Source organism: Nipponia nippon, unplaced genomic scaffold, assembly GCF_047370975.1.
Source record: "Nipponia nippon isolate SJK-2023a ecotype South Korea unplaced genomic scaffold, ASM4737097v1 scaffold_5, whole genome shotgun sequence".
NCBI classification, from domain to species: domain Eukaryota; kingdom Metazoa; phylum Chordata; class Aves; order Pelecaniformes; family Threskiornithidae; genus Nipponia; species Nipponia nippon.
In genome coordinates, this window is record NW_028262369.1 from 98,839,305 (window position 1) to 98,866,227 (window position 26,923).

General features: G+C 38.1%; 1 protein-coding gene across 2 annotated transcripts in view; it reads right to left on the minus strand.

The window, feature by feature from the left end:
- The window catches only part of NEB (nebulin), a 124,755-nt gene extending 100,192 nt beyond the window's left edge, over nucleotides 1-24,563 (minus strand). For both annotated transcript variants that reach the window (XM_087731532.1, XM_087731531.1), the window contains exons 1-26: nucleotides 24,531-24,563; nucleotides 19,982-20,026; nucleotides 17,354-17,557; nucleotides 16,314-16,421; nucleotides 14,755-14,859; nucleotides 14,341-14,445; nucleotides 14,133-14,237; nucleotides 13,281-13,385; nucleotides 11,949-12,053; nucleotides 11,654-11,761; nucleotides 10,766-10,882; nucleotides 9,993-10,094; nucleotides 9,803-9,910; nucleotides 9,604-9,708; nucleotides 8,844-8,942; nucleotides 8,266-8,370; nucleotides 8,064-8,171; nucleotides 7,012-7,323; nucleotides 6,673-6,879; nucleotides 5,895-5,999; nucleotides 5,419-5,526; nucleotides 4,291-4,602; nucleotides 2,873-3,079; nucleotides 2,532-2,636; nucleotides 1,442-1,549; nucleotides 227-538 (exon numbers count right to left, since the gene is read on the minus strand). In XM_087731532.1, coding sequence (XP_087587658.1) covers nucleotides 227-538; nucleotides 1,442-1,549; nucleotides 2,532-2,636; nucleotides 2,873-3,079; nucleotides 4,291-4,602; nucleotides 5,419-5,526; nucleotides 5,895-5,999; nucleotides 6,673-6,879; nucleotides 7,012-7,323; nucleotides 8,064-8,171; nucleotides 8,266-8,370; nucleotides 8,844-8,942; nucleotides 9,604-9,708; nucleotides 9,803-9,910; nucleotides 9,993-10,094; nucleotides 10,766-10,882; nucleotides 11,654-11,761; nucleotides 11,949-12,053; nucleotides 13,281-13,385; nucleotides 14,133-14,237; nucleotides 14,341-14,445; nucleotides 14,755-14,859; nucleotides 16,314-16,421; nucleotides 17,354-17,557; nucleotides 19,982-20,026; nucleotides 24,531-24,563 — 3,543 coding nt within the window. The remainder of the gene's footprint in view (nucleotides 1-226; nucleotides 539-1,441; nucleotides 1,550-2,531; nucleotides 2,637-2,872; nucleotides 3,080-4,290; nucleotides 4,603-5,418; nucleotides 5,527-5,894; nucleotides 6,000-6,672; nucleotides 6,880-7,011; nucleotides 7,324-8,063; nucleotides 8,172-8,265; nucleotides 8,371-8,843; nucleotides 8,943-9,603; nucleotides 9,709-9,802; nucleotides 9,911-9,992; nucleotides 10,095-10,765; nucleotides 10,883-11,653; nucleotides 11,762-11,948; nucleotides 12,054-13,280; nucleotides 13,386-14,132; nucleotides 14,238-14,340; nucleotides 14,446-14,754; nucleotides 14,860-16,313; nucleotides 16,422-17,353; nucleotides 17,558-19,981; nucleotides 20,027-24,530) is intronic.
- Nucleotides 24,564-26,923: the final 2,360 nt, after the last annotated feature.

Genomic DNA, 26,923 nt, shown 5'->3' on the forward strand with positions numbered 1-26,923 from the left:
AAATAGGTAGAGATACAAAGAAAGTTGTTACTTGCTAGGTAAGTTCCCTAGAACTTATCAGCTACACAAAATTCTGATAATCTTTGGAAAATACAGAGTTCCAGACGACGTTTACATGTCAATCTACTGTTAATTCAATATAGTTCATTTTTTACCCTTAAAAGGTTAATAGCGTAACACAGTCATACTGAGAAGAAAAAAAATGAGCTGATTAATCATTACATACATCACTCTGAAGCTGCATCACATTTCTTGATAGCTCCAGGTTCACAGAATCAGGCAAGAGTGTATAATTGTGAATTAGCTGTTTATAGCCAGCGTTTGTAACCGCTTCCTGGGCTTTCTTGGCAGCCGTCACGCTGAACATATCCAAAGGAGTATGATATTTGGTCTTGGTGACTTCGTAATCCTTCTTGTATTCACGATCTGATTGCATTTTGGCCACATTCATGTAATGAACAAGTTTAGGATCATCCTGCAGGCTTCGGTATCCAACCTGTTTGCCTTTACCTTTCTCATATGATTCTTTGTACTTGTACTAGAAACAAAGGAAAAGAAAGGCTTACCCACTTTGGAAAGAGAAAACATACTTTTGAAAATTTTAATACTTTGAAACTCAATATTTTAACAACTGCAGTTCATTCTATAAACTCATAAACTGTTTTTCAGATGGCACAGGATTATTTTGGTAAAAAAAAAGAAGAGGATCGCTGGATTTCTCAGCTTGCCTTGACCCCTGGCATAGATCTAAATCTAGATATGCAGTTACATGCCCTCCCTCACGATTGCCACTGCTTATTATATTTTACTGCCATAGACTTCTAACTCCCAGGTACATCCAGCTTTTAATTAAAAGACCAGCAAAATAATGTATTACTGAAAAGCCCAAGACTACCGAACAACTGGATATCCCAATACTCAGCTATTGGGTGGAGGCATGTTTAAGTGGGGAATGGAAGTCGTTTGCAGCCTTTTGCTAAAGTTAGTGAATTTATTTCTGTGTTCCAAATCTCCTTTCATAGCTTGTATCAGATGGCACACCAAGCTTTAAATTGACATAACTGCCTGAAAACAGCCACATTTCTGTACAGCTTGTGAATGCCAGACAAGTAGAAGTTCAGGTCACCAGCAATTAAGAATACAGCATCGGTAAATTATAAGAAAGGAACTTCCAAATAAACTGGTGAATACTTGAAGCATATACAGCTCACCAGCACTCACAGGCATTACGATGCATTTCCAAAGAAACAGTTTTTTTCAGAGGTTCATGTAAACATCTGAATTCACTTGTTACTTCATCGTATCATAAGAGTTTCAATTCTCAAAGCTATGTGTCTCTATACCATTATACACATATGGCATATGCCCTATAGCATAATATACTACAGAAAGCTGTAACACAGTAGGTGTATGTATTCCACTTCATGTAAATTATACTTACATCACTGGCAATATTTCGAGAAGCTTTAGCAGCAATAATAGGAATCGCATCTGGTTTCAGATCATATCCTTTGGCAATGGTTTTTTTCCAGTCTGCTTTGTAGTTAGCCTTACAGGGAAAAAAGGTATGAGTTCGCAACATTACAAGTAGCAATTTTAACGGAGTTGTTTAAGCCCGTATTTTTGTTATAGTTATAGGAGTCAAAATATTCAGTTTAGTCTGTGCAATTTCAGAGAAAAATGCTAGCCTGTACACAAACTACAGTTACATTGTGATAAATAAATCTACTATAAATATAGGAGAGTCCCTCAAAACAATCAGCTTAATTCATGTAGCTACATCATTAATTCCATAAGCATTTTTTGCAATTTTTATGTGGAACAACTCTATCAATCAGTGGCATTTTCGCCCTTGCTTAAGCAAACCCCTTTTTCTTTTTTTTTTTTTCATTGTTAGCAGTTAGCATCTGGACAGACTAATAGTATTTCCAGGCTTTCTACAAGATGGGATTAAGAGAGATGTCAGCTTTTACTAGTTCCTGGAGGCCTGATAATGCCACCAAAAAATTTAATATCATGAAGGCAATAAAAGTGATACTATCAGTGGAGATTTTATGGTGTTGGATGGATGGAAGAAGTGATGGAAAGCAGGCAAACCAGTAGCTGAATGGCAGAAAAAGGCCTTACTATCCTTCCACTGGATGAGTTAATTTCCTTTGAAAACCCAGCAGCAGGAAGCAACCTACAGAGAACTCGTACTGCTTGCTTATGCAGTGTGTTTTATATAAAAGTAGATCACATAAGTCTCCAAACCTATAGGAATTTGAATAAGTCATGCTGGTTTTTTCATTCAGTCAATCCAAGTAGTTTGGTAATAAAGCAGGGAAATGTGTTTATTTTCTGGAGTGCTCAGACAGTTTAAAAATTAGCTTAACAAGCACAAAACTCATTGACTTCTAGAAGTAAAAGTTTAGCTCAGTTCAGAGCTTGTGCATTTCTATATTCAATATCATAGCACGAATAAATAAAAGGGTTTTTTTCTATTAAGTAAATGAATATATTATTGAACAAACTATTGGTCATATGCTCACATCACTCAAATTGAAGGCGTTGACCCTGGCTTGAATAAACTGAGGAACATCAGGATCCAGGGTATATTTGTGTTTTACTTTTTCACCCTCTTGCTTATATGCTACCTGCAAGGAAAAATAAACAAATACTTGTTGACAAGTACAAGGTAGGTAATGGTGTTAACAAATAGAGACAGTGCAACAATGCTTAATTCTTACCAACAATTTGCAACCTTACTATTTTTACAGTTTTTAAGATTTAAAGGCTTTTTTAGGTGGAATGTCAGACAGTAACATATAAATTATAAATATGGTAAAAAAATAAAATCGCTATATTGCATTAATAATGAAAAATTTCTTACATCACTCAGTTGCTTGGTGTTGTGCTGAGCTAACACCATTGGTATGGAATCTGGTATACTTGTAAATTTGATGGTGTCTGGGTGCTGACGGTATTTCTTTTCATTTAATGCCTCTCCAGCCTTTTTAGCTTTTTCAACATCCAGAGAACCAAGAGGACTCCATCCAATACCCTTGAACCAGCTGTTATACTCTTGTTTGTATGCATTCTGAAGGAGAGAAAGCCAACATGAACCAAGATTTTCCCACAGAACTGTAATAATTCTGTTTAAAACAATAATCACATAGTCTAGCTAGCGTGTTATACATTAGCAGGAAATATTTATAAATTCTTGAAGGGAACAACAGATATTTTCTATGTTTCTCTGTGATTTCATAAGGAAGAAAATGAGCTATTGTACTTTTAATTCATGATTCATTTCTTATAAACTGTAACTTCCCTTCAATATTTACTAACTTTCCTTTTCTTTTACCCGTGTGAAAAATTTCACCAACCTTCAATTCTTAATAAATTCTAAACTACCATATGGTGACCGTTTAACATGGTTTAATTTGTTCCATGTTTCAGCAGACGCTATGAGACCTGAATTTACACAAAGGTCCACAGAGCAGAGGCTCAATTTTTGGTTTCTTTCCTATAGTTCCTCCTACAGTAAATTAAGCAGAATTCACAGACTGCAATAGAAAAATTTATCCCGGCTACAAAATATGCAGAAGGTTATCTCATATAAACGTTCAGATGCACAGTCTGAATGCAAGGATACTCTGGACACTCTTTTTTAAGACCGTTCCATGTTCTAACTCTAAAATGAGTGGTCCTCCATAGGGATGCATACAGAGTCAAATTCTACAGTATACAAAGAGGTGCAGAGTGCAACCATGCACACCCAGACAACCATTTAAAACTCTCTATCTGCAAGAAGGAACGAGAAGGTCCTAGGAGAGACGTCCTATGCCAGAGATCTCCAGAATGTATTTCTAATTATATCGATAGTTACATTTTGTCCGCTCTTTCATCCTAAATAGTTAATAATAGTCCAACTACACTATCATATCTATCTTATGTGAAGACAAAGCAAGACAACTTAAAAGAAGTCTTAAAGAATGAAATCATGCTAGTTGCAAAATAAAATCTTCTGAGAAAATGTGAAAAACAAGTTCATTTCAATTCAATATTCCAGAAATCTGCTCTCCATTGATATGCCAACATCAAAATCCTGTTGAGTAGAACTCCCCTGGAATCTGGTATTTCTAAATGCCACCATCAGCTGATAAAATTTCTAACAATTTCCCCCAAGACATAAGAAAAACAGACCATTCCCATACAGTAATGGCAATTTTCATTAAATATAAACTCGTGTTTTATTTTTCACAGTGTGCAGGAAAATATCCATGAAATTGCAATCACTGAAATACTTACATCACTCTGAATTTGCATCATGTTCTTTGCCAGCTCAACATCCATGGCATCCGGCAGGTAAGTGTAGTGATGGATCAGGTTTTTGTAGTGGGCATTAGAAGCTACATCCTGAGACTGTTTAGCAGCCTGGATACTGTACATGTCAGGAGGTGTATGATAGTTAGTCTTGGTCTTCTCGTAGTCTTTCTTGTACTCACGCTCAGACTGAATCTTTGCTACATTCATGTAGTGGACAAGCTTAGGGTCATCTTGCAGGCTTCTGAAACCAACCTGTTTTCCTTTAGCCTTTTCATATGCTTCTTTATATTTATACTAGAAACAGAGGAAAGAGACCAAATGTACAGTGGCATGGCTATTGATGTCCACACTAATGCAAAGGAAAAGAAAAGCTCTCACGTCTTTCATTGGAAAAAGCAGCTGCAAGCAGTTCAGAAGGATAAGCTCTCCTAAATGGCACACCCGGCCACTGTACCTACATTAGCTTTTCTTGCTCCACCTGTACACAACGGGTTACACACACCACAATAAGATTTATCAACATTAGCTTTTTGTGTAAGGAAGGGAAAACGTTTCTTAAGTATTCCTGTGTTGAAAGGTGTATGAAAAATATCAGAATAATTGAGACAATCCTTCTCAGTCATTTGAAAGCAATAGCAAACAAATGGAATATGACTGGACAGCTTCCTCTAGTTACAGGAAACCACTGAAACATATCCCACTTTATACCATTTGCACTATAAAGCCTTCTGATTCACGTATAAGCCAGACTCCACTGTATAACCAAAAGCACCCTTTGCACACATTGTTTCATGGTCTGTAAATAAGCGATAACATAGTGTATTTTCTGGAAATTTGTCACAGAATGATTGCAAGAACTACTGATTTCATTTCTCCTGTGAAAAGTGGGTTAAGAAACACAGTGCAGTAGCATTTGCCTATTTAAAGCAAACAAGATGAGCATAAAATAAGTTCTACACAAACTAAGCCTTTGGGAAAGACCAAGAACGTCTTTCTCGTAATACTGACTCTAGTGAGACTTGTGCAACATATGAGGCCTACCACATGGCCTGTAACGGATAACTTTTTTACTAAATGCCTAAGAAAAGTATACCTGGAATATATACTTACATCACTAGCAATGTTTCTTGAAGCCTTGGCTAGAGTAATTGGAATAGCATCAAGTGACACGTTGTTCCCTTTAGCTATTAGATCATGGTAGCCTTGTTTATAATATGCCTAAAAAAGAATATCCGTATTATTCTAGAGAACCTAGCAATCACATGAACAATGTGCAAGTCAAAGCTACTTCTAAGCTACTCCAGGCAATTCTTCAGAAGCAGATGCAGTGGGGATCATATACAACTATCAGTCTTCATTTATGAGAACAGAGTTATCAATTAATTAAATTAATTGAATGATTACATGACTAAATGGTATCTGGCTGGAAATTCAAATGACACCAGGAATGAAAAATTACAGTGATAAAAGGTGATTATAGAGAACTGCATATCAGCGAAAGGAATCTGCAATATGAGTGTGTCTGTAACATATTACTCAAAAGTTCATTAACAATGTGTAAAACATGTTGCAAAGAAGTCACTTACATCACTGATGTTAGCTGCATTGTATCTAGCTTGGATAAACTGTGGGACATCGGGGGTAAGAGTATATTTATGTTTAACTTCTTCTCCAGAAGATCTGTATAGTTTCTGTAAAATACATGATACAGAAATAAATCCTTTTTCACTTGTATAGCTAGCTCCAGCTCACTGTAAATTAACTGAGGGTTTATGTTTGATTTTGCAGATAAATGTACATTGGCACCTATGTCATAAAGACTGAGGCTGTACTTTTCATTCAGGATTGTTGATCTTATTGATAGAAGGAACGCACCCTAAAAGCTCTATGCAGTCTTTACGCAGTAAAATTAAGCCCTTTAATGGACGTAAAAACCCATTTCTGAAACAGCGGGATAACAAGAGGTGGTAGAAGAGTGTAACATAAAACAAAGCTTGCTGGTTTATAATGATGGATATATTGTGATTCACCAAGCGTTCTGTAATTCATTCATTATTGTAGGTGGCAAAACATCAATAAACAACTTGAAAATTTCACATTTCTTAAATCAAATGTATTTCAAATGCACTTAAAATATAAACGGACAGAATCAGCTGATGTGAACTGAAAGAGCCACATGATTTCCGTACAGCTTTGCAGACTTATACCAGGAAATTACTCAGGCAAAATCAGAGCACAAAACAATGACAACATGGAGAAACACTTTCAGGCTAATAGTGTTTTAAAAAATTTTAAAGACAACGCTCAGCTCTTCAGTAGATACATCACTACTTTACTCTAACACCCATTTCTTTCTCTACTTACATCATTGAGTTGAACTGAATTCTGTTTGGCTTGGACCATTACCGGAGAGTCCACCACACTTGTAAATTTAATGGTGTCCGGATGCTGACGATATTTCTTTTCATTCAAGGCTTCTCCAGCTTTTTTAGCTTTTTCTACTTCTACGGAGCCAATGGGGATCCAACCAATGCCTTTCATCCAGTTATTATAATCTGCTTTGTATGCATTCTAATAAAGGAGTGAAAACAGCATTTTAAAAGTTAGGAATCAGAAAAAACAATTCAGGGACCTCTCCTGAGTCTTCACAGTTTTTGCTTGAGGCACCTCAAAAAAATTCTGTTCACATGAGGTTTTACTTACATCACTCTGAATCTCCATCATATTTTTGGTCAGCTCCACATTCATTGCATCTGGTAAATAAGTATAGTGGTGTAGGAGGTTCTTGTAATTAGCATTGCTGGCAATCTCTTGAGCCTTCTTGGCACCGACAACATTGACCATATCCAGTGGAATGTTGTACTTAGTTTTTGTTTTCTCGTAATCTTTCTTGTACTCTCGCTCAGACTGCATCTTGGCTACCTTCATATAATGAACGAGTTTGGGATCATCCTGGAGGCTCTTGAAGCCAACGAGTTTACCCTTGGCAAGTTCATAGGCTTTTTTATAGTTAACCTGTTAGAATATAATAGAACACGGAGAATATCATCTTAAGTAAGTGCAGTAACTTAGCAATAAGTAACTTAAAAGCAAAGGCTACCCTTTGTTTTCTACAAAGAGTATCCCTCACATTTAAGTCAGTGACCATACACCTTAATAAAACCAGACACATATCTCTCTACAATTCACTGCTGCACAAATCAGTTAGCTTTCAAAATAGTAGTATCTATCTCACTTGTACTGATCATAAGAGGGAGAGGAGTCTTAAAATACTAAGGGACTTCCACGAGGTCATCCCCAGGAATCTACCCAAAACCCAGTGATGTCCTGGAGTCTTTCATCTCATTTATGATCAGACCTATAATTAAGGACAGAGAGAATTCAGGGGCCATTGCTCATGCAGCTGTCACTACTGACCTACTCCTCATGATTTTCCTTAACCACTACTGACCTACTCCTCATGATTTTCCTTAGTCTTTCCTTAACCTTTCCTTAACCTTACTGGAGTGCAAGATAGCCTGTTTATTCACAAAGAATTACATAATGAAACAGCCCTTTCTAAATGCAATTATACAAATACGTTAGTGAAGCAATGAAACACCAAGAAAAATACAACTGTTAATATGTCCAATAACATGCTTAAAAAAAGGCAATAAAGAAGTTACCCTTCAGATATCCTTAATACACATAATTGCAAACATTGCTTAAGTAACCTCCTTCGAATTAAACTGTTCCTTTAGGAAGGATGTACTCACATCACTGGCAGCCTGCCTAGCAGCCTTGGCAGCTTGGATAGGAATAGCATCACTTTTTAGATCATATCCCCTTGATTTTAATTCTTCCAATCCCGTTTTGTAATAGTTCTAGAAGAAAAGGTGAATTTTGAATTTGTTTTTATCCAACAGAAACTTCATATTGTAAGTTGAATCCAGAGCTCTGGATTCAAAATATACTTACATCACTAATATTGTAGGCATTAACTTTAGCCTGTATAAACTGGGGCACATCTGGAGGGAGGTGGTACTTGTGAATAATTTCTTCACCTTTGGATTTATAAATTATCTGCAAAGAAAAATAAAGAAATAAATTTAGCAGCTGAATGACTATAGATTATAAATGCTTAATAATGCTGTGGCACAACTTAAAGATCTCATGTTACCTCACTCACAAAGAAAGGCAGAGATGAAATCCTAGTCCTTGCCAAGTGAATGGTATAAACCCCATTGACTTAACTGGTGCAAAGAATACATTAAGAACGATGGACGTAAACAAAATTACAAACATACACACTAAAGCTTGACATTAACAGCCACTTGAAGAATTAAAAACAATCTGATCTCCAGGCGATCTTCCACTGGAACAGAACTGTGAATACACACAAATGTTTTTGTGCTTGTGTGCATGTATATGCACACACATTCACTTCCACATTCATTTCAGGAGTTCTCTTAAAACCAGATGATAAAGTGAAGGTGGCCACAGTGCAGAAATTGATAACTTCAAAGGGTAGCAACGTGTTTTCTAAGCTTACTTACATCACTCAGTTGTTTGCTATTGATCTCTGCTTGCTTCTGTACTGGAGAGTCAGTCACTTGAGTAAATTTGGTTTGATCAGGATGCTTTTTGTAAGTGTGCTGAAGGAAAAGAATAAATATATTTGCAGAAAATCTACATAAGCAAAACTATTTTATAAGACATAGCAATGTAGCATTACTTGGGATAGTTAGCAGTTACGGCATGTGTGCAGAGAAGCACTGCCATGCACAATGGTTCTCATCTTACTTTTTAATATTATCAGAGAGCAAATAAATTTGTAAAAGTATTTTTAAAGTATTAATGTAAAATATTTTGAGTAGGTATATAAATATAATGTATCATATAGTATACAGTATATTGTATATTATATACAAATATCTATTTAAAGTATTTTCCAAGTATTGATAAAGTAAATAAAATTAGTTTTAATAAAGTAACTAAAGTACTTTTAACGTATTAATGTAAACATATGTTGACTTAAGCAGAGAAATGCTTGAGGTTCATTCTTCATGTTGGTACTATTCATTTAATTTTATGTTTTAACTTCTTAAAAAAAGATTGTGCTATATCTGTCTTGATCACTAGATGTCACAAAAGGCTGTAAAATACAGATGAATATGGTTTTTAAAAGTCACATATGCTAATAACACCAAATTCAACATCATCGAAGCTAAGAGGAATCACTGTGAATTTCTACATGCCTCAGCAGCAGGTACTCTGCATGTAATTGCTTGAGAACCACCACTGTCCTGTACTTACATCTTTACACTGATCTAACTTCTTAATAGCTTCGTACTCTTGCGTTATGGTCTGAGGGAAGTAGCACTTTGTCTTTTCCTCCTCATAATCTGCTTTGTAATTTTTCTAGGAATAAAATCAACATTCAGTAAGAAACCATCATTGAGCTCTCTCCGAAATGAAAGTATGATGGTGAAAACAGAACGATTGCCACACTTACATCACTCTTCATAGCTTCAACTTTCATGCAGTGTGTATGATGTGGGTCCTCAAAGCTGCCCAAATAGTGTCCTAAAATATTCTTTTGATACGCATCTTTATATTTTACCTGGAAAAATAATCACAAGTTGATAAACAAAAGTAATCAAGAGTGTCAGTACTGAACGACGTAACATAAATCAAATACATACATCACTAAAATTCTTCAGAACAGTATCAGTCTGGAACTTCGGTGTGTCACAGTAATTCATGCTGGTTGCTTTTGATTGTTCATAGGCTTCTTTGTATAATTTCTGCAAAAGAAAATAATGTCAGACAATGCAGCAGATTTCACTCAACTCACTCGCAACACATTCAAAATGATAAGACTAAAACTGAAATGGTTGCAAAGAAAAGCTTTCCCAGAAGACAGAAAAACAGATGGCACTTTTTTTCCAATGATTGTTTTGAAAAAATTTTTAGTGACTCTTAGGTTCGTAAGGGAAGACAGAAGGGTCTGACTAATGGTTTTTGAACTTCTGGCACTGAGAAATATGCAATCCCTTTCCATACAGATGAAAAGAGCAAGAAGAGAGAAATTGAGAAAGCCATTACAGTGAGTAACCAGAATACAATATATATGAATACATATATATTTATGAAAAGTACCATATATTTTATTATTACTGGCATCAGTTGAAGTTCCTTAAAACAGTAAGGGAAGAACTGTCATCTTGTGATCCATTTTCCACAGGGATCTAAATGAACTATACAATAATTAGCTATCCCCATAACATGCTACACTCTGCTGTGCAGAAATGAGTCTTTATCTATGCTGTTCTGGTTGGTGGTATCTCATGACAAATACCGGTCTATAAAACTAAAAATACTATGAGATCCAAAGGAGAAGCCTTGTGAAGAAATGATGAGTTTGGTTTATTGTACGTGACCGAAAATCATCCAGCTGTACTTTGATAATACTTACATCACTCAGCACATCTCCTGCAGCTTTTAATTGCCTCAGCAATGGGTTCTCTGTAGCAGGAAGCACATTATAATCTGCAATAGCTTTGTTCTTTTCATAGTCTGCTCTGTATTTTACCTTTAAAAAAATAAAAATAAAAAGAATGGGGTTTTAAAAATCAGTATTAAAAGCCAAACACTCACTAACCTATATCATCGTGAAGTTTTCAGGAAAATTTCCCTGTTTTTTAACTTATGATTCATGATGGCAAAGGACCATGAAAGGCACTCAGATCACAGGAGTGCATGGGTGACAAGATGGGAGGCAGGGCTGGAAGACAAGTGAGAGCTATTCAGTAGATGTCCCCACCTTTAAGCCCCTCTCCAAACATTGTAATTTTTCAAATATCCGTTGACATCTCAGAATAGTCACATTCTTACAATCAATGGCATAAGATTGTCTTTGCTGACGCATATACTATTGCAGAAAATGCAGAAGTCAAACAAAATCTGTGTTTTGAACACAAGATGGGCCAGCACAACATCACTGAGATACACTGAGCAAGGATGAATAAATATGAAAATACTGAGCCAAACTGAACTAGCTTAAGTCGGCCTTGGTTAACAGTATGGAGTTGTTCCAATTAAAAATCAGGCACATAACATAATCAGAACAAACAATGAAGCCAATTCTACGTCACTGAAAGAAAATTCTACTTCATAGGCACTGTTGTGGAAGATCATAAGCATGGCTAAGAGTTGTTATAAGCTTCCTAGTGGACAGTACACAAGAATACATCTTTTGCATATAAGAAAATATTTTTGACACTTGACAAAACAGTTTCAGCACAAACTGGCCTGACTTCAGAACTACACTCAAGCTAAACGAATGGGAGCACACATAACATACCTTACTGACGTTATTTGAAACTCGTTTATTAGCTTCATATTCTGGAGTTTCAGTCTGCATAAAGTAGATTTGGTCTTTCATGTTTTCAAAGTCTTCCTGGTATTTTCTCTGTTAGGAACAGAGACAAAGAGATAACAAATGCACTTACATTATAAATCACACATCCACAAAGTAGTTTATTTAGGAAAAGTGAACTACCACAAATGCAGCAGGCAAAATTAATCAGCGTTTTCCATGTTAACATAAACAGAGAATAAAGCTGCTCATGTCAAGGTTTTCTGAAGAATTCACTTACCATACTTATATTTTCTGCATTCATTTTCGCAATTGCAACATCATAGCATGGAGTTTGACTCCACTTGCCTTTGATCTTGTTTTTATAGTCCTCATGGTAAATAATCTACAATGAAATCAAAAAAATAAAATTTAATCTCCAAGATACAGCTCAATTTTCACTTGACAGATTTGTTTTTAAAAGTCATCTTCTTAAAGTTGCTTCACATTTTACATCTGCCTTCTAACCATTTTATCAGTTATTGTCAAAAATACCTTAAATATGATTTGGCCTAACCACTTCAGTATTCATTTATTTCTCTTAGTACCTTCCCTGACCAAAAAAAAGGATAAATAGGTGAAATAAGTAAACTCTTCTAGAAGATGGTTATTAATGAGAAAATCTCTCTGTGAGACATCACTAACATATTCCTTTAGTTCTGTTTTCTCACTGGTCACATACTATTGGGACATAGTATTGCCCATTGGTTAAGCAGGAACTTATTGCTGCTGAAACATGGTATAAGAAAACCCTTTTAATATATGGGTTGCTCGGTATACGTGATTTCTATTAGACTACAGTCAAGCACAGGGAAGTCAAGTATCAACTGTTTTAACAGACAGTTCCTGTCTGTCTAATAACAAAACATCTTTCCAAGTTTTGACTCAGTGTTCCAAATGCATTTTCAGCCACAGTTGCGTTGCTTGTCACAAAAAATACAACTTCTCCAATGCCTTTTTAATTGTTACCACATTGATATAGAACATACATGCCAAAAACAACCTTTAAAAGTTCTACATTTTATTGTTCTGGAGATGCACATATAGCTTAGTATTTTATTCATTTCAAAGAATTATGATACTGATCTTGCTTTTTTACATGTCTAAAAATTTTCTTGATGACAATTTAGCTTTTAAGCTATGGAAGAATAAGATTCAAGACATTTTCTCTAAATTAAATACTACCTTCTTTCACCTTCCAAATGGGTTCACTGCAATATTTTTAGTGGCTTTGCAATTGTAAGTGAATACTGTAACTCCCTAATTTTAAACAGCAGATAATTTTCAATTAGAGGGAGAATAGGAAGTAATGTGTGTAGCTAGAAGCAGAAATGTTTTGTGAAAACTAAACTCACCAACAAGGATAAAGTTTAGCCTTTCACCTGAGACTGGGCAGGATTTTCTCTGAGACATCTGAGGAAGAAAGGAACTGGCTTTCGCCACTGAAAATCAAAGAGGTCTTCATATGAGCTCTGATCTTTTCTTTTGCTTTCCCTTTCTTTAGCTACGTTTTTGCCTCTGTAACTCCAAAAGCGAGGTTTCTACAGAAAGAAGAGCTCTGCATTCTACTCACGTCACTCAGCTGCCTTGTCACTTTCTTGGCTTGTTCCACGTCAGGTGGATCTGGCAGAGGAGTATATTTAGATTTTCGTTCATCATGCCCTTTTTTGTAGACAATCTGAAAATATGAAAGAAGTAGACATTTACAGTAACTACCAACTTAAGTATCAGAATGTTTACTCTTAACTCTGCTAACGCCACCATTAACAAAAGTAGCTCTGTCCACAGCTACCGCAGCATAAACTCTTTCGATCAATGTATTCTGGAGGACTACTGAGAAGACTCTTGATAAGAGACAGCGAAAAAGAATCAGTTCCCTGGGAAAGTTCTCAAGTATATTACACTGTTGCTCCTGGTAAACATGGAGTAGTGAACTTCTGGACATCTGCGAAATTCAGTGAAATCTTTAAGTGAGACCTGAAATCCTCGGTTGAAGAGTTCTATGTACCTGAGTATCAGCAAATCACACAGCCTCACGAATGTCTGACTTTTCCTATCACTGTTTTAGAGAGACAGACTTGTAGACCCACAACAGTGAACTGGGCTTACAGCCAACCCTGAGAGTTTCTTCACACATTTTGAGAGATACTCGAGGTCTTCTTACTGATTACCTCAGAAGATCTTTAACAAATTAATCATTTCATTCATTCGTAATCCGGCATCAAATTGCCAACACTTAAACCCTAATATAGAGTACATACTCTCCTATGGAAATAGCACTACTATCAGAGCTATCAGTGCACACCCCCGCATTTTTATTTTCTGTTCCATTATGAAGTTTTTCTATCTAGTCCAAGTCCACCACAAAGACTACCAAGTTACACTATAACAGTGACCCAACTGCCAATCAGGCTGTGATACTTACATCACTCAGAGTCTTTTGAGCCTGTGCCACCCTTCTGAGCTCTGGACTGTCATTGTATGGATAGAATAGTGTTTTGTCTCCTTCCCAGTCTTCGGTATAGAGTTTCTTAAAAACAGAAAAATGACAGAATACTCATTATGAATTAACCTCTGATTTGGAATGCTTCTTGCACTTCAGCTGCCTAGACCTGTGATTTTTTTTTTCTTACCTTACTGAACATTGCTGTGTTTTTTATTGCATTCACAAGCTCTGGAGCATCAGGGGGAAGCAGGTACTTGTCCTTGTTCTCCTCCCAGTTCTGTTTATATAACACCTGGAAAGAAAGATCAGCACCTTGGTTACTCTACTATTAGAAAAATATTTACATTTGTGAGTAAACTACCTCCTCTAAAGATGTTTCCAAAGTGAAAGTCTCAAACCAATAACACTTGAAGACATCAACTGGAAACATTTAAGATTATATTTATACTTGCCTTATCAACTTCTCTGCTATCTCTCCCTGTGCTTCTAAACTGTTTGATAAACATCGCTGTAGTGGCCCGAGCTCAAAACTTTATTCGTATCAATAACCTCGTGACCCACTAATGTTCACAACCCTTCCCGAAAGTCGGAACTCGCTCACCTTGCTCACTTGCTGTGACACCTTCTTTGCATGTTCTATATCCTTGGCCTTTTCATCAACGTGGCAAATAGTTCTAGCAACTTCACCAGCCATGCGGTATTTAACCTACATCAATGCGCAACAAAAAACATTTATTCTTACACCAAAAACTGACAGGTTTTTTTTAAAGCAGAATATTGACATTTTTATACTTAATACTGTAAACACCCAAAATCTGAATTCAATAAAGCATTTAGGACTAGTTGTTCCTTAGAAATGAAGCCTATGGAAACAAACGGATTTTGTGAATTAATTGAGAAAGAAATGCAGCTTTGAGACAGTTTCAAGAGCTGTGAATCCAAGTTAGAGGTAATGCCCGTCTGTAATCACAGAGTTCTTTCTAAGAGTACTTCCACCCTGTATAATGAGATAGAGAGATCTCCATGCTATGCAGTATATCTCAATTTCACAATCCATTACCATGTAAACGCTAGCTGTAGTGCCAAAGGCAATATAGCCACATTACCATGGCAAACCAGCAGCTTGGGCACAAAAATCATCCTAATGTGGTTATACCACTCCCAGCTGGACAGCAGGCTCAGTCAGCATTAGCGCACGGATTGCTGCATCACATTCCTCAATGTATCCTAAGTCAGGAGTGGAGTGGAATTTAATGCACACTCTTCTCCTGATCACCAGTTAGATTAGGCGACTACTCTCTCAGCTTTAGGGGTTCCCATTCCTAGGGACGCAACTCTCCCTATTTACTGCATGAAGAATTAAGAAGCCTTTCCAGGTGGGTTTCAGTTTCCCAGCCTGTGAGGTGTATTGTTGAAAGGCAGACTAGCTTAAAAGAAAGAGGGAAGGATGAGCTAGCTTCCAGAGCTAGGGGCACTGCATTAGTGGGGCAATTGTACTTTGCCTAGCTTTCAAAGGCAGATCACTAAAGAGTGGGATTCACACAGAGGGGACAACAGATCTTGGAAAACCCCATAGCAAATGACAAGATGTACAGAAGTTCATTTTGCAACACGTGGAGAATCTAAGCGTCATTTTTCCAGTATCTCTTTAGGAAACTGACTTTCAGTTGCTTTATGAAAACAAAAATATTTAAACACATTTTAAAAACAAAATTCTAGGGTTATTTACCCAGTGCACAACTTAACCTCAACAAAAATTCATCAGGCACATCATTCATGATGACTGCAGGACATAGTGTGTGGAATCTTCAAATTCAGCGATATGGGCATCGCCATCATCTCCCGTGCCTGTAACTTCTGATCAGAAATCTTCAAACCTCTTTAGGCACAATGAAACAGAACTATTATTCAGCTAAAAAGGAGCCATCACATCTCTCTTCCTGAAAGGCCTAAATTCCAGCCTACATCACAGAACTCAAATTGTCACGTACTCCATATTCCTCACTCTTGTAATCTGATAAAGTTTCTGCTAAACATTCAGATTGCCTTATCACAATACCATCAAAAAATCATCACTTCTTATCTAACATTCAAAATTGTGACTCAGTTTGCTTCTTTACCACCCAGTAAATATTTTTTCTTATGACAATTGATACCTGCCTCACTGAGCTGGTCTTGCACTTTCTTGATTCTCCGAATTTCTGGGGTATCAATTGTGGAAGCATATGGCTTTCCTTTTTCTTTTCTATATTTTTCTTTGTACTTGTTCTGAAAGAAAATAATGACAAATATAATTAAGACATATCCTAAAGCTCTGGCAGAAATACGTGTAGCAATTACTGATTTATTTATCTGGTTAGTATAGGAATTTGGGGCAGATTATTGAATAATACAAACTGGCATTACTCAATTACATTTGCAGAGTTATGCTTATTTTAACCAACTGATTTTTTTCCATCTGACACAACAGAAAAAATCCATTTCTACCTTTAGCCTGGTTTAGATCACCTCTAATTGATTATATTCTCCTTAGGAGCTTGATATTGATAAATTTACAGTTATTTGTGTCAGTGACTAAAGATAAGGAAAATATGCAGGTGAGTGTAGCAGTCCTAGACCTATGATCTCACATAACGCTTAAACAGGGAATGCTGGTAGGTAATATAGATTAAAATTTAGGAAAAGGGATCTGATACCATCTGCATCTGTGCAGAGCAGTTTTCCACTTTTCACAACATTGTACAGTATTGGTCTACTGGACTTCAATAACCTGTACCAGGACTTTAGGTTGGTGCTTGTTCCTATATATTGTGCACAAGGATTTTTCTTGGATACAGAGAGAGAGATAGAGAAATATACTATTATAAAAAATACGGAAGTTTGCTATTCAATAGATATTAGTCTCTGTTCTCTTCCTTCACTCAGATATCCAAGTCAGATAGTGCAGGAGTCCTATTAACTGACATCTCTGACAACTTTCAGCCATCTGCCTCAAGCCACTTTTTGTGCCTAATGATTACCTAATGCACTTAGGCAGGGCAAGAGATGGGCTAATTCAAAGAAGCACGTAACACTAATTAATACGCATCATGAAATGAAGTGCGGGTGACAAAATAGTAGCGTGAAGGTTTGCAGTAATACCCATTAAATATTTTTAAAGTTCGTGTTCCTCAAGAAATAAAAGACATGGGACAGTTTACCTCACTGAATAGGTCCTTCATTTTGTTACTGTGTTGCAGATAAGGTGTCAAAAACTTAGATGTGTCCACTTTTGTCCGTATTATCTTCTTTCTGACTGGAGGTGCTGCATCCTCAACAGCAGGTTTTTCATGCTCAATGGTATAAGTGGTAGTTTTAGGACCTGTGAAGTCTGTGCTAACAGTCTCAGTGACCTCAGTGATCACCTGGGAATAAAGAAAAAAACAATTATTTGCTTTATAACTATAAAACATCATTTTACAATAAGCATTTTTCACCTCCCCTATCTAGTAAAAGGGTGCTCAGTTCTTATCCAGGAACCACATGCAAGACAGTGACACTTTTCCTACTGGGATTACCCAGTATGCCTACCAGACATCACCCAAACTAAAAATAACCCACAAGGCATTAACTGACTGGCCGATTTCTGTATTAAACTCATGTAACTGTTCTCCAGAGGAGCTGCAAGAGTGGGGCTCCTGTTGCCTCTGTTCTATGTGCCTAACTTCCACTGGCATCGGGGGGTTCTCAGGTGGGACCACCAGCAACTAAAACGAAAGTGTAGAAATGTTCTCAGTGCTGAAGTTGTGTTGAAGACACACGTGGCACAGCCAGGGCTCCAAACCATGTCACTGAAAGCTGTGAAAGCAGGTCAAAGGTGCATACAGTCGCTCAAAAAGATTATCTTCTTCTTGCAAAGAGAAAGGAATGGACACAGCAGACAGACAAGAGCAAGTCTCTGGGATCTTGTACTGAGTACACGATGCACCAGCTGACTGAACAAACACCTAGAATCCACCTTTTCTACTAAACTACATTTTCTCATAGCCAGATCACAATCATGGCAGAGACATAGCTGAGATACTTACAGAATCAATTGATCAAGCATCCATTGGAAATAAGCCCTTAATTAATTTAAATGGTTTATGTATTTGCATATCAACATATTTATGCTGTAAGCAATAATTTTAATACTAAGATTCTAATTAAAAGTATTCAAAAATAATTATTACAACTTAAAAATGTGCTCCAAAATCACCTGAATAAGTGTCAAGTTTTATTTCACATCAGCTAGCTTTAAAAAAAGGCACTGTTAAAAGGGAATGCATGCAGCTCAGATTTCTGATAGCTATTTGCATTAGTATGAGACAGACCAGAAAATGCACCGAGCATTAAACATTAAATTGAGAAGTATACAAAACTTAAATTACAACAGGTTTGTTTACTATGTGAACATTAATTGCATTTCACTAATGCTGTCCCAAGACGGTATTAGTTACTTCAACACCGCCACAAGTTTCTCTCTTACAACTCTTTTCAAATACACAAGCGTTCATCTAAGTTTTGGCACGGAAAGTATTACCTGCTGTTAGCTTTATAACAAAACAGTGAAGCTGTGTGCTTTTATAAAAAGTTGTAATATATTTCTAAAACTTGGAGAGGCTTGATTCTGAAAATACAGCATTTTGTGCAAAAAAATGCTTTTATTTTTATATGATAACTCATAGGATCACATGACGCTAATGCACATGTAATTCTTCATTCCACAATATTGTTCTCAAAAACTGATGCAAACAAGACACAGAAATAATCAGTCATGCTATTGCTCTCTTCAAATGCAGTCTGGCTGCAGATTTTAGAACACCTGATGAATGCAGTAGATGAATTAATCTTAAAAATAAGAAGATGGCAGTCTTCCTTCAAAAGTGTAGTCCTAGATTTCCTGCTCAAACAGTATTAATCAAATCGGGGTTTATTATATTAAAAATACAGGAAGTCTTGGGGAACAGATGCTTTGTTTGGAAGGCAACACACTCACAAAATGAAACATCAACCTTTTGTTTCTGCCTAAGCCTATGCCATGAAGAATATTTCATGGTAACACAACAGAGAGTTGCGTTATATCTATATTATAAGTAGAATTTCAAATTATGGTAATAACTCCTTGGTGACTCAAATATTTGTTACCAGTGACATGAAAAAAAAAAATCTGCAAACCACCACTTTTCAGTGAAATTACACAAGGTGAAGGGAACAGAACTGACACATGCAAACTGGTTTCAGGCAGAATCTTTTTATATTTCTCCTCATAACGAGGTTAAGTATAATGTGTGTATGTGCCTGTTCATACGTACATATCTAGTCACACTCACATCTTCTGTTCATCTTTAACAGTAATGATTGGATTTTGTCAATACGTCAATAAGTTACCCAAGTAATCTTCCTGCCTGGGTTTCTTGTTATTAACGTAACCTGTTGCTTCGTTTTGTCAGCTCCTGTGCAAACAGCTGCTGGGCAGGAGCAAATGGAAGACTGTCAGCAAGACACAGGGCAGGACAGAAACGAGCACAGTCTTTTCCTGATGGACACGTCCACAATTCCTTCTCATGGAAATCAAAGAGGGGCAGATAGGATACCCAGAACAAGCTAGAAGTCCTCTAGACTATCCCACAACAGGGTCTTGCAGGGAAAATAAAGTATTAAGAAGCAACTGTTCACTGATATTTGTGTGTTTAATATGAAAAATTAGTCCTCAGAATACAAAAGGCATTTATTTTATTTACAAATTTTGCATTATGCATTAATTGCATGCATATATACACCACATGCAACATGACAGGGACCTTTACCTCATGTGGTTCACCCTCCTCAATAATTGTCTCTTCAATGTAGTACTATTAAAAAAAAACAAGAAAAAAAAATCATTGTTAGGCCAGATCATACAGAACAGCAAATTGTAGCTTCTGTTGAGCTGTTTTAAAAACACACTTCTGGAGAAACAGGACTGTAGTTCATAGGTACCTATGAAGTCATATTTGCATCCTTGGTAATTCTGAACATCTGTTCATTTTTTGTATTAATGATTGGATTTTTTCCATACATTCCTCAATTAATTATCCTCCCAAATAATTAATGAAGGATCATTATCTAATTTTACCCACAATAGGGAAGACAATGATGACCACACTAAAAGAAAGAATCAGCATTAAAAAACCAGGATTTTCCTAGTGTTTGGTAATATGCTGAGAGGACTGTAGAAGGTTTCTCTCTCTAGGGCTGCCGTCAGAGTTGTTCCTACCTACAGATCCTTGAAGGACACCAGTAGTTACTGGCTGCCAGCTAGACTTTGTACTACTGATCACAATTCTGAGCTCAGCAGCCCAGTCAATTTTCCACCCACTTTATTGTCCACTTATCCATCCCACATCTCATAAATTTGGTGATAAGATGAATATGGGAGACTGTTTCAGAGTCCTCCTAAAGTAGTCAAGGTCTGCAGCGTTCACTGGTATCGTATGCAACATTCACTGGTCTCCCCTTGTCCATAGCAGCAGTGAACTCATTATAAAAAGCAATGAGTTTGGTCAGTCATGATTTGCCCTTGATAAATCAATGTTCACTGCTCCCCATGACCTTCATGTCTTTCACGTGTTTAGAAAGAGCTTCTAAAAGGATTTGCTCCATAGCCTTCCCAAGGACTGAAGTGAGGTTGACCACCCTGTAGTTCCCTGGATCTTCTTTCTCGTCTTTCTTGAAGATGGGTAGAACATCTGCCTTTTTCCAGTTGCCAGGAACATCCTTGCTTCACTATGAGCTTTCAAAGATGACAGCAGCCTTGCAAGGTCATCAGCCTGTTCCCTCAGCACCCCTGGATCCATCCCCGCTGGTCCCACAGAACTACGTACATCCCAGTGGGTTAAGTCATCCCTAACTCTGTCTTCCTCTGCTGTGGATACTACTTCACTCCCACCTCTCTGCTAGGAAGCTCAGAGATGTGGAAGACCCTAGGACAAGCCTTATCAAATCTAAGGCAAAAAAGGCTTCAAGTACCTCAGCATTTTGCCTGTTCCTGGTCACTAGCTTCCCTGCCCACTGAACTATGGTCCCCCACTCTCTTAGCTTTCCTTTTGCTGCTGATGGTGCTTGCAGAAACCTTTCTTGCTGTTCTTCACTTCACTTGCTGGCTTCAACTCCAGCTGAACTTTGCCAATGCATGTAGGAATGGAGTTTATAATGTCTTATGTCTTTATGTTCCTCCCAGGTGGCCTGCTCCTGCTTCCACCTTCAGTATACTTCTTTTTTTTGTGTTTGAGCTCGGTCAGGAGCTCCCTGTTCATCCATACCAGCCTTCTGCTGTGTTTGACTTCTGCACATTGGACTGAACCATTCTTGTGCTCTGAGAAAATTGTTCTTGATGATCACCCAGCTCCCCTGAGCCACTTTGCCCTCCAGGGCTCTTTCCCATGGGATCTTCCCAAGGAGGTCCCTGAATCTGCTCTTCTGAAGTCCAGGATTGTAATTCTGTTTATCTTGCTCACTCCTCTCTGAATCTTCAACTCCAGTCTCGTGGTTACCGCAGCCATGGCTGCCCTTGACCTTTGCATCTTCCACCAGTTCTTTCTTGCTTATTAGTAGCATGTCCAGCAGAGCATCCCTCCTAGTTAGTTCATCAATCAACTGCATCAAGAAATTTACCTTCAATACTTTCCAGAAATCTCCTAGGTTGCTTGTGCTCAGCCATAGGCCCTTCCAGCAGATCCTGGGGTGGTTAAAGCCATCCATAAGCACAAGGGCTGTGCCTGTGAGGCTTCCTCCAGCTGCACAGAGAAGTTCCCAGGGTGCTACATCTCCTTTGAGGTGGCAGATCTGCAGGTGGAGGACGATCCTTCCTCCTGTAGCTGGAAACCATGAGCCTCCTGCCTTCTCCATCCTGACGGCCACCCTCCATCACCCATTTAACCAGGGTCTCCAACTGGCACTCCTTCCTTGCCACGTGTGGCTCTGCTGCTTGCTTTTCACGAAGGTGCAGACCTCTTCTTCTCCTTCCATGGTGGTGCAAAGCCTGTTCACCTCTTCCTTCAGCAGCCTGCGGTGCAACTGAGTGACCTGACCAGAACACATCTCCCACTGGAGAGGCAACAAGGTCCCTGCCTGCAGGGCTCCGGGGGCTTCCCTCCCCCGCTGGCAGCTTGCCTTTCCCCACAGCAGCTCCGACCGGACCGCGAAGGCAGAGCCCGCCGCCGCCCCGCCCGCCGCCTGCCGAAGCCTTCCCTCAGGCGCCGGCCGCACAGCAAATGGCGGCCGCACGATGGCGCTGTCCCGCCAGGCCGGCACCCGCCACGGCGCCCTCCCGCGGCAGCTGGCGGCAGCGCCGAGGCCTCGCCCTCCCTCCGCCCTCGCTGCTTAACGAAGAAAAAAAAACATTTAAAGATGCTGCTCCATCCGCGGCAGTAAACAGCAGCTGTTTTGTTCAAAAGGTGCCTAACTTGCCACTGACTTCCAGAAAAGAGAAAATGCAAAATGCGGTTTTTATCTTTGAAAATCTCCTCAGCAATGGTTTGCTTGGGGTCCCATGCCAAAACTGTGGGAACAGAAAGCCCTTTGAATCAAGCCCTAAAAAAATTCTCGTTAAAATTGAAGCCCTTTTCCCAAACTTGTTCCTCAAAGTGAGGTTCACGTAACTAGCCCATACTTTTCAAGCTGTCTCATATTGGGCTGTTTTGAGGCAATTTCTGCTCACCGGCCCTATACCGTGTTTGAGCCACCTTCCACAAAGCCTCGAGTAACCCAGCAGCAAAGATTTCTGTCATTCGTTGGGGTTTTTTGCACATCACAAATGGCTACAATGTCCAGTGCAGGCTAATAACTCCAGAGAAAGAAAAAATAGAATCTTAAAATCTTCAGTGTTTTCTCAGCCACTCATTATTCAGCAATAATTTTCTACTCTTTCGGAAGATGAATTTCTGATGGGACTCCTATAGGTTTAAAAGAGGTGATTCATAGAGAAGTGGAATTCTAGTTAAGAAAACTCTGGAAAGGCTTAAGCTGCCTTAAAATTGTACCAGATGCTATTGTTCCTGGTTTGTTTAACTTCTCACTATGAATATCTGGAGGGAAGCTACTAAAGCAGCTCCATCTCGGTCTGTCCTAGGGATGTGGCTACAGGAAGGCAGTCAGTGAAAATTAAAAACAAAGAATGAAACAGAGTTGTGTAGACAAAAAGCCCAACATACTGTAATTCCAGCAGCACGAAATAAACATTGACAGCATTTTGTAACAGAGAGCACGTAATGGTCAGGAAGCATAACAGCAATTACAAGCAACATGGTAATAGGGTAGTTAATGAAGGACCAGTGTCTTTTTAACTAGGTGGTACAATGTCTTTAAAACGGGCTTTATGAATGGTAATGCTTATTTTCCAAACACATTTAACTAATTCAGCTGGCAAACCATTTGACTTTACTTCATTCATTATTTGAAATTTACAAAGTCAGCAGTCGGGGCTCAACGCTGAAACACTGCCTGAAATCAACGGTCCATTGAATACAGCGTGGAGATAAAGAGTCGTGGGATGTCTACATTAGTACTATCTTCTTCTTTTCCTCAAACACTCAGCAATTTTTTATAATCACTCACGTATTTCATAACACATAATTTCATTTCAGAACAGTAATAATGCAACAGGTAAGACCACACTGTTTATTATCCTCTTACACTGTTTCAATAGCAAAGTCATTATTCTAACGGCACTCACTCATAACAGTAAGCTGTAGGTTCCCCAGTTCCTGGGGATTCCTTTAATCAAATTGCTGAGACTAAATAATTAGGCATGTAACTGTGAGTTCAAATGACCTATCGGAAAATTAATCCCTGATGCAACTCCACGGACACCTACAGGTTTAAATCAAGCTCCATCTCTGCAACTTCTAAGGCTCAATTAGTTAACGGTACCTTGGTGGCACAAAACTGCTGCATTTCTGCATTGCAGTGGGCACAGAGGCGAGGCGAGAAAGTGGCTTCCAAAGTCATCCTCTCTAGCATGGATTGGATGACAGAGGGCAAGCCAGGAGGGAAAGGAGATGGCCCACTGCATCTATAATTATGCAGAAGAGTAATCACAAAACCTTGCGATGCGGCTGTGGGATGGTTATAACCCTTGCTTAAGCAGAGCAACTATGACAGGAACCAGGGAGACTTTGCTCCACTGAGAGCAACTTTGTTGTTGTTGTTGTGCTTTACTGATCAAAGAATTTAATAGATATCTAATCATACCCTAATTTTCAGAACGCAAACAGCAAGCAACCATCTATGCTCATGAGCAAGGGCTCATTAAAGTGATTAATGTATTCATTCACAGGGCAAGAAACAAATATTTCTACTCTCAGATTTTCTTCTTACCTCCACAACTTCCTCATATTCTTCTTCCTCCATTTTGAGGGTATTCTTCTGTCTCTCCCCCACTCACTGGTCACGCAGCAAATAAAAGTGTGAATACACAGTATTAGCCCAAGACGGAAAGTACTCGGAAAAGCTACTAGTCAGGTTCATAAAGCACCTGGGTCACGGTTAGTAACTAGTCAGATCATTACAAAGTTGCTGGCTAATCAGTAAAAGAACTTGAACAACAGAGAGAACTAAAGTTGGGATCTGGCATTACTTTGTTTCTGACCATTATGGGAAAGCACTGGGTTAAGTTTCAAATGTACTGATACAAACTACAATTTTGGACAAATATTTTAGTCATTGTAACATCAATACTGGAATTCAATGAAAAGAAAACAAAAATTAGAGGAAGAGATTTCTTGAAGTATGATTTGATTTTTTTCATTACAACAAAATTATTTGAAGAATTTTTCTTTTCTCTGTGAGTATACTATACTATTTCATTACATTATTCAAGCTCCTGTTTGAATGGGGGCTTTATCTGTATATTCTACTATATTCATTCACAAGTAAAAGCATAATGGAGAAAAAGATTGTAAATATTTTTTTTAAGTGACCTTAGGTTAATGAGGCAATTTCTGTCTTCCCAGCATTAGCCTATACAGATGCTCGGGCTTTGTTTTTTTTTTTTAGTTCTTGTGGCTTTTTTCTCTCTATTTCTTCAGACCTGGCAAATATGAAAATCCATACAGTTGCTGAATTACAAAGTAGAGATTACTGTCAAAACCTTTAAACAAATTAATTAATACAATGATTTCGCTATGAGGCAAAGCTACAATTTTCCACCAGAGACTACACCCCTGTTTCTAATGTTGGTAGGGGATGAGGCTTTGGAACAGCTGTTCCTGAGTCCAAAGATATTTGCCGTGTAAGCTAATACTACCAAATGATGGGGTGGTTTTGTTTAGCTGGCTAAACTGCAATTCCTTCTGAGGCAAGTGAAGTCTAGTAATGCAGGTTAAATATAGGAACATAGAATACTGTCCCTTTTTAGTTCCAATGTGGTGAGCAAAATTACCAAAAAAAAAAAAATTATTTTGTTAAACCAGAATGTTAACTATTAAAATAAATGAAGAATAACTCAATTAATTAAGTGGCATGTCGTGTGAAAAAGTAGGCCAAAGTTTACAGACAAACCCAAGAAGCAGGGATTGCATATAAGCATACAATCTATACAGTCTGTCACTATTATAACCTCCAGTTACTCTTCCAAAACACAGTTCCAGGTCCTTTCCTCTTACTGCCGTTTGCAACTAGTCATCCAGACAGAAAATCTGACTTCCATGGGCAAGGCACGACTGCTACTCCCAAAAAATTACAGAACGGGGAAACAGCTCAAGATCCTATTCTAAGGAAAAGAAGTCAAATGCGATTAAAATGCTCTTACCAGCAACATCTAGTAAATATCCTTAGGAGCAAAGCCTCTCCAGTCTTCCCTCCTGAGCAGCACTGGGCGAGAGCGAGCCTGGTGCATCGGCTCCTAATTACGCATGTGGTTAGCACAGCCAATCTGGCTCCAGCCCGCTCGAGTTTCAGCCCTAAATATACTTGGTGACCCCGGAGGAGGCCACCTGTTCTCAGCAACATGAAGGAAAAGGGAGCAGGGCACTTCTGTGCTTCTGAGGAAACCCAAAACACACCAGAGCTTGACTGAACTTCACCAGGTCTCTGCTGAAATGGATCCCTAGGCAAACCCAGGGGAGCACTCAAATGGAAAAAAAAAAAAAAAATCGTATTTTCTTCTTTCAGAATTTATAATAATGGTTAATTTGGATTGACAGGGACAATTTCATTCCTATATTGTACCTGAATCAAAACTATCCAAATTCAAGAATTTCTGAACTTCAGAGAGAGGAGAGAGGAGTCTGGACTTTGAACTCAGTTTTTAGTATAAATCTGTCTTTAATTTCATCCCTTAAGTATACCTGAAGTGCTTTATCAACTTAACTTGATGCAAATCATGTGTCAATAGTTTTATCACTTCTTATGAAATGTTACATAGCTGAACACATGGACCTGGGAACACGTAAAAACTGACTACTTGCAACCCGGTTAACAGCCAATATGCCTGGTGAAGAAAGACTAAGAATACATGATAAACAGATTAAGTGGCGGGGAGCAATTTTAATGTACCAAGTATTTTGGAAGGTCAAGAATTATATGATGTATGGAGTCGAATCATGGTGATGATAACAACTGACCTCTTAGGTCATCTAGCTGACCCACGTCATAGGATTGCTTTAGTTCTTCAAGGAGGTGCCTTTAAAAGCCAATACCAACAATGATCTCTTTTCTTATACTATATCACATAATTCAATAAATGATTGTCAGGAGCCCTTGAGAGACAC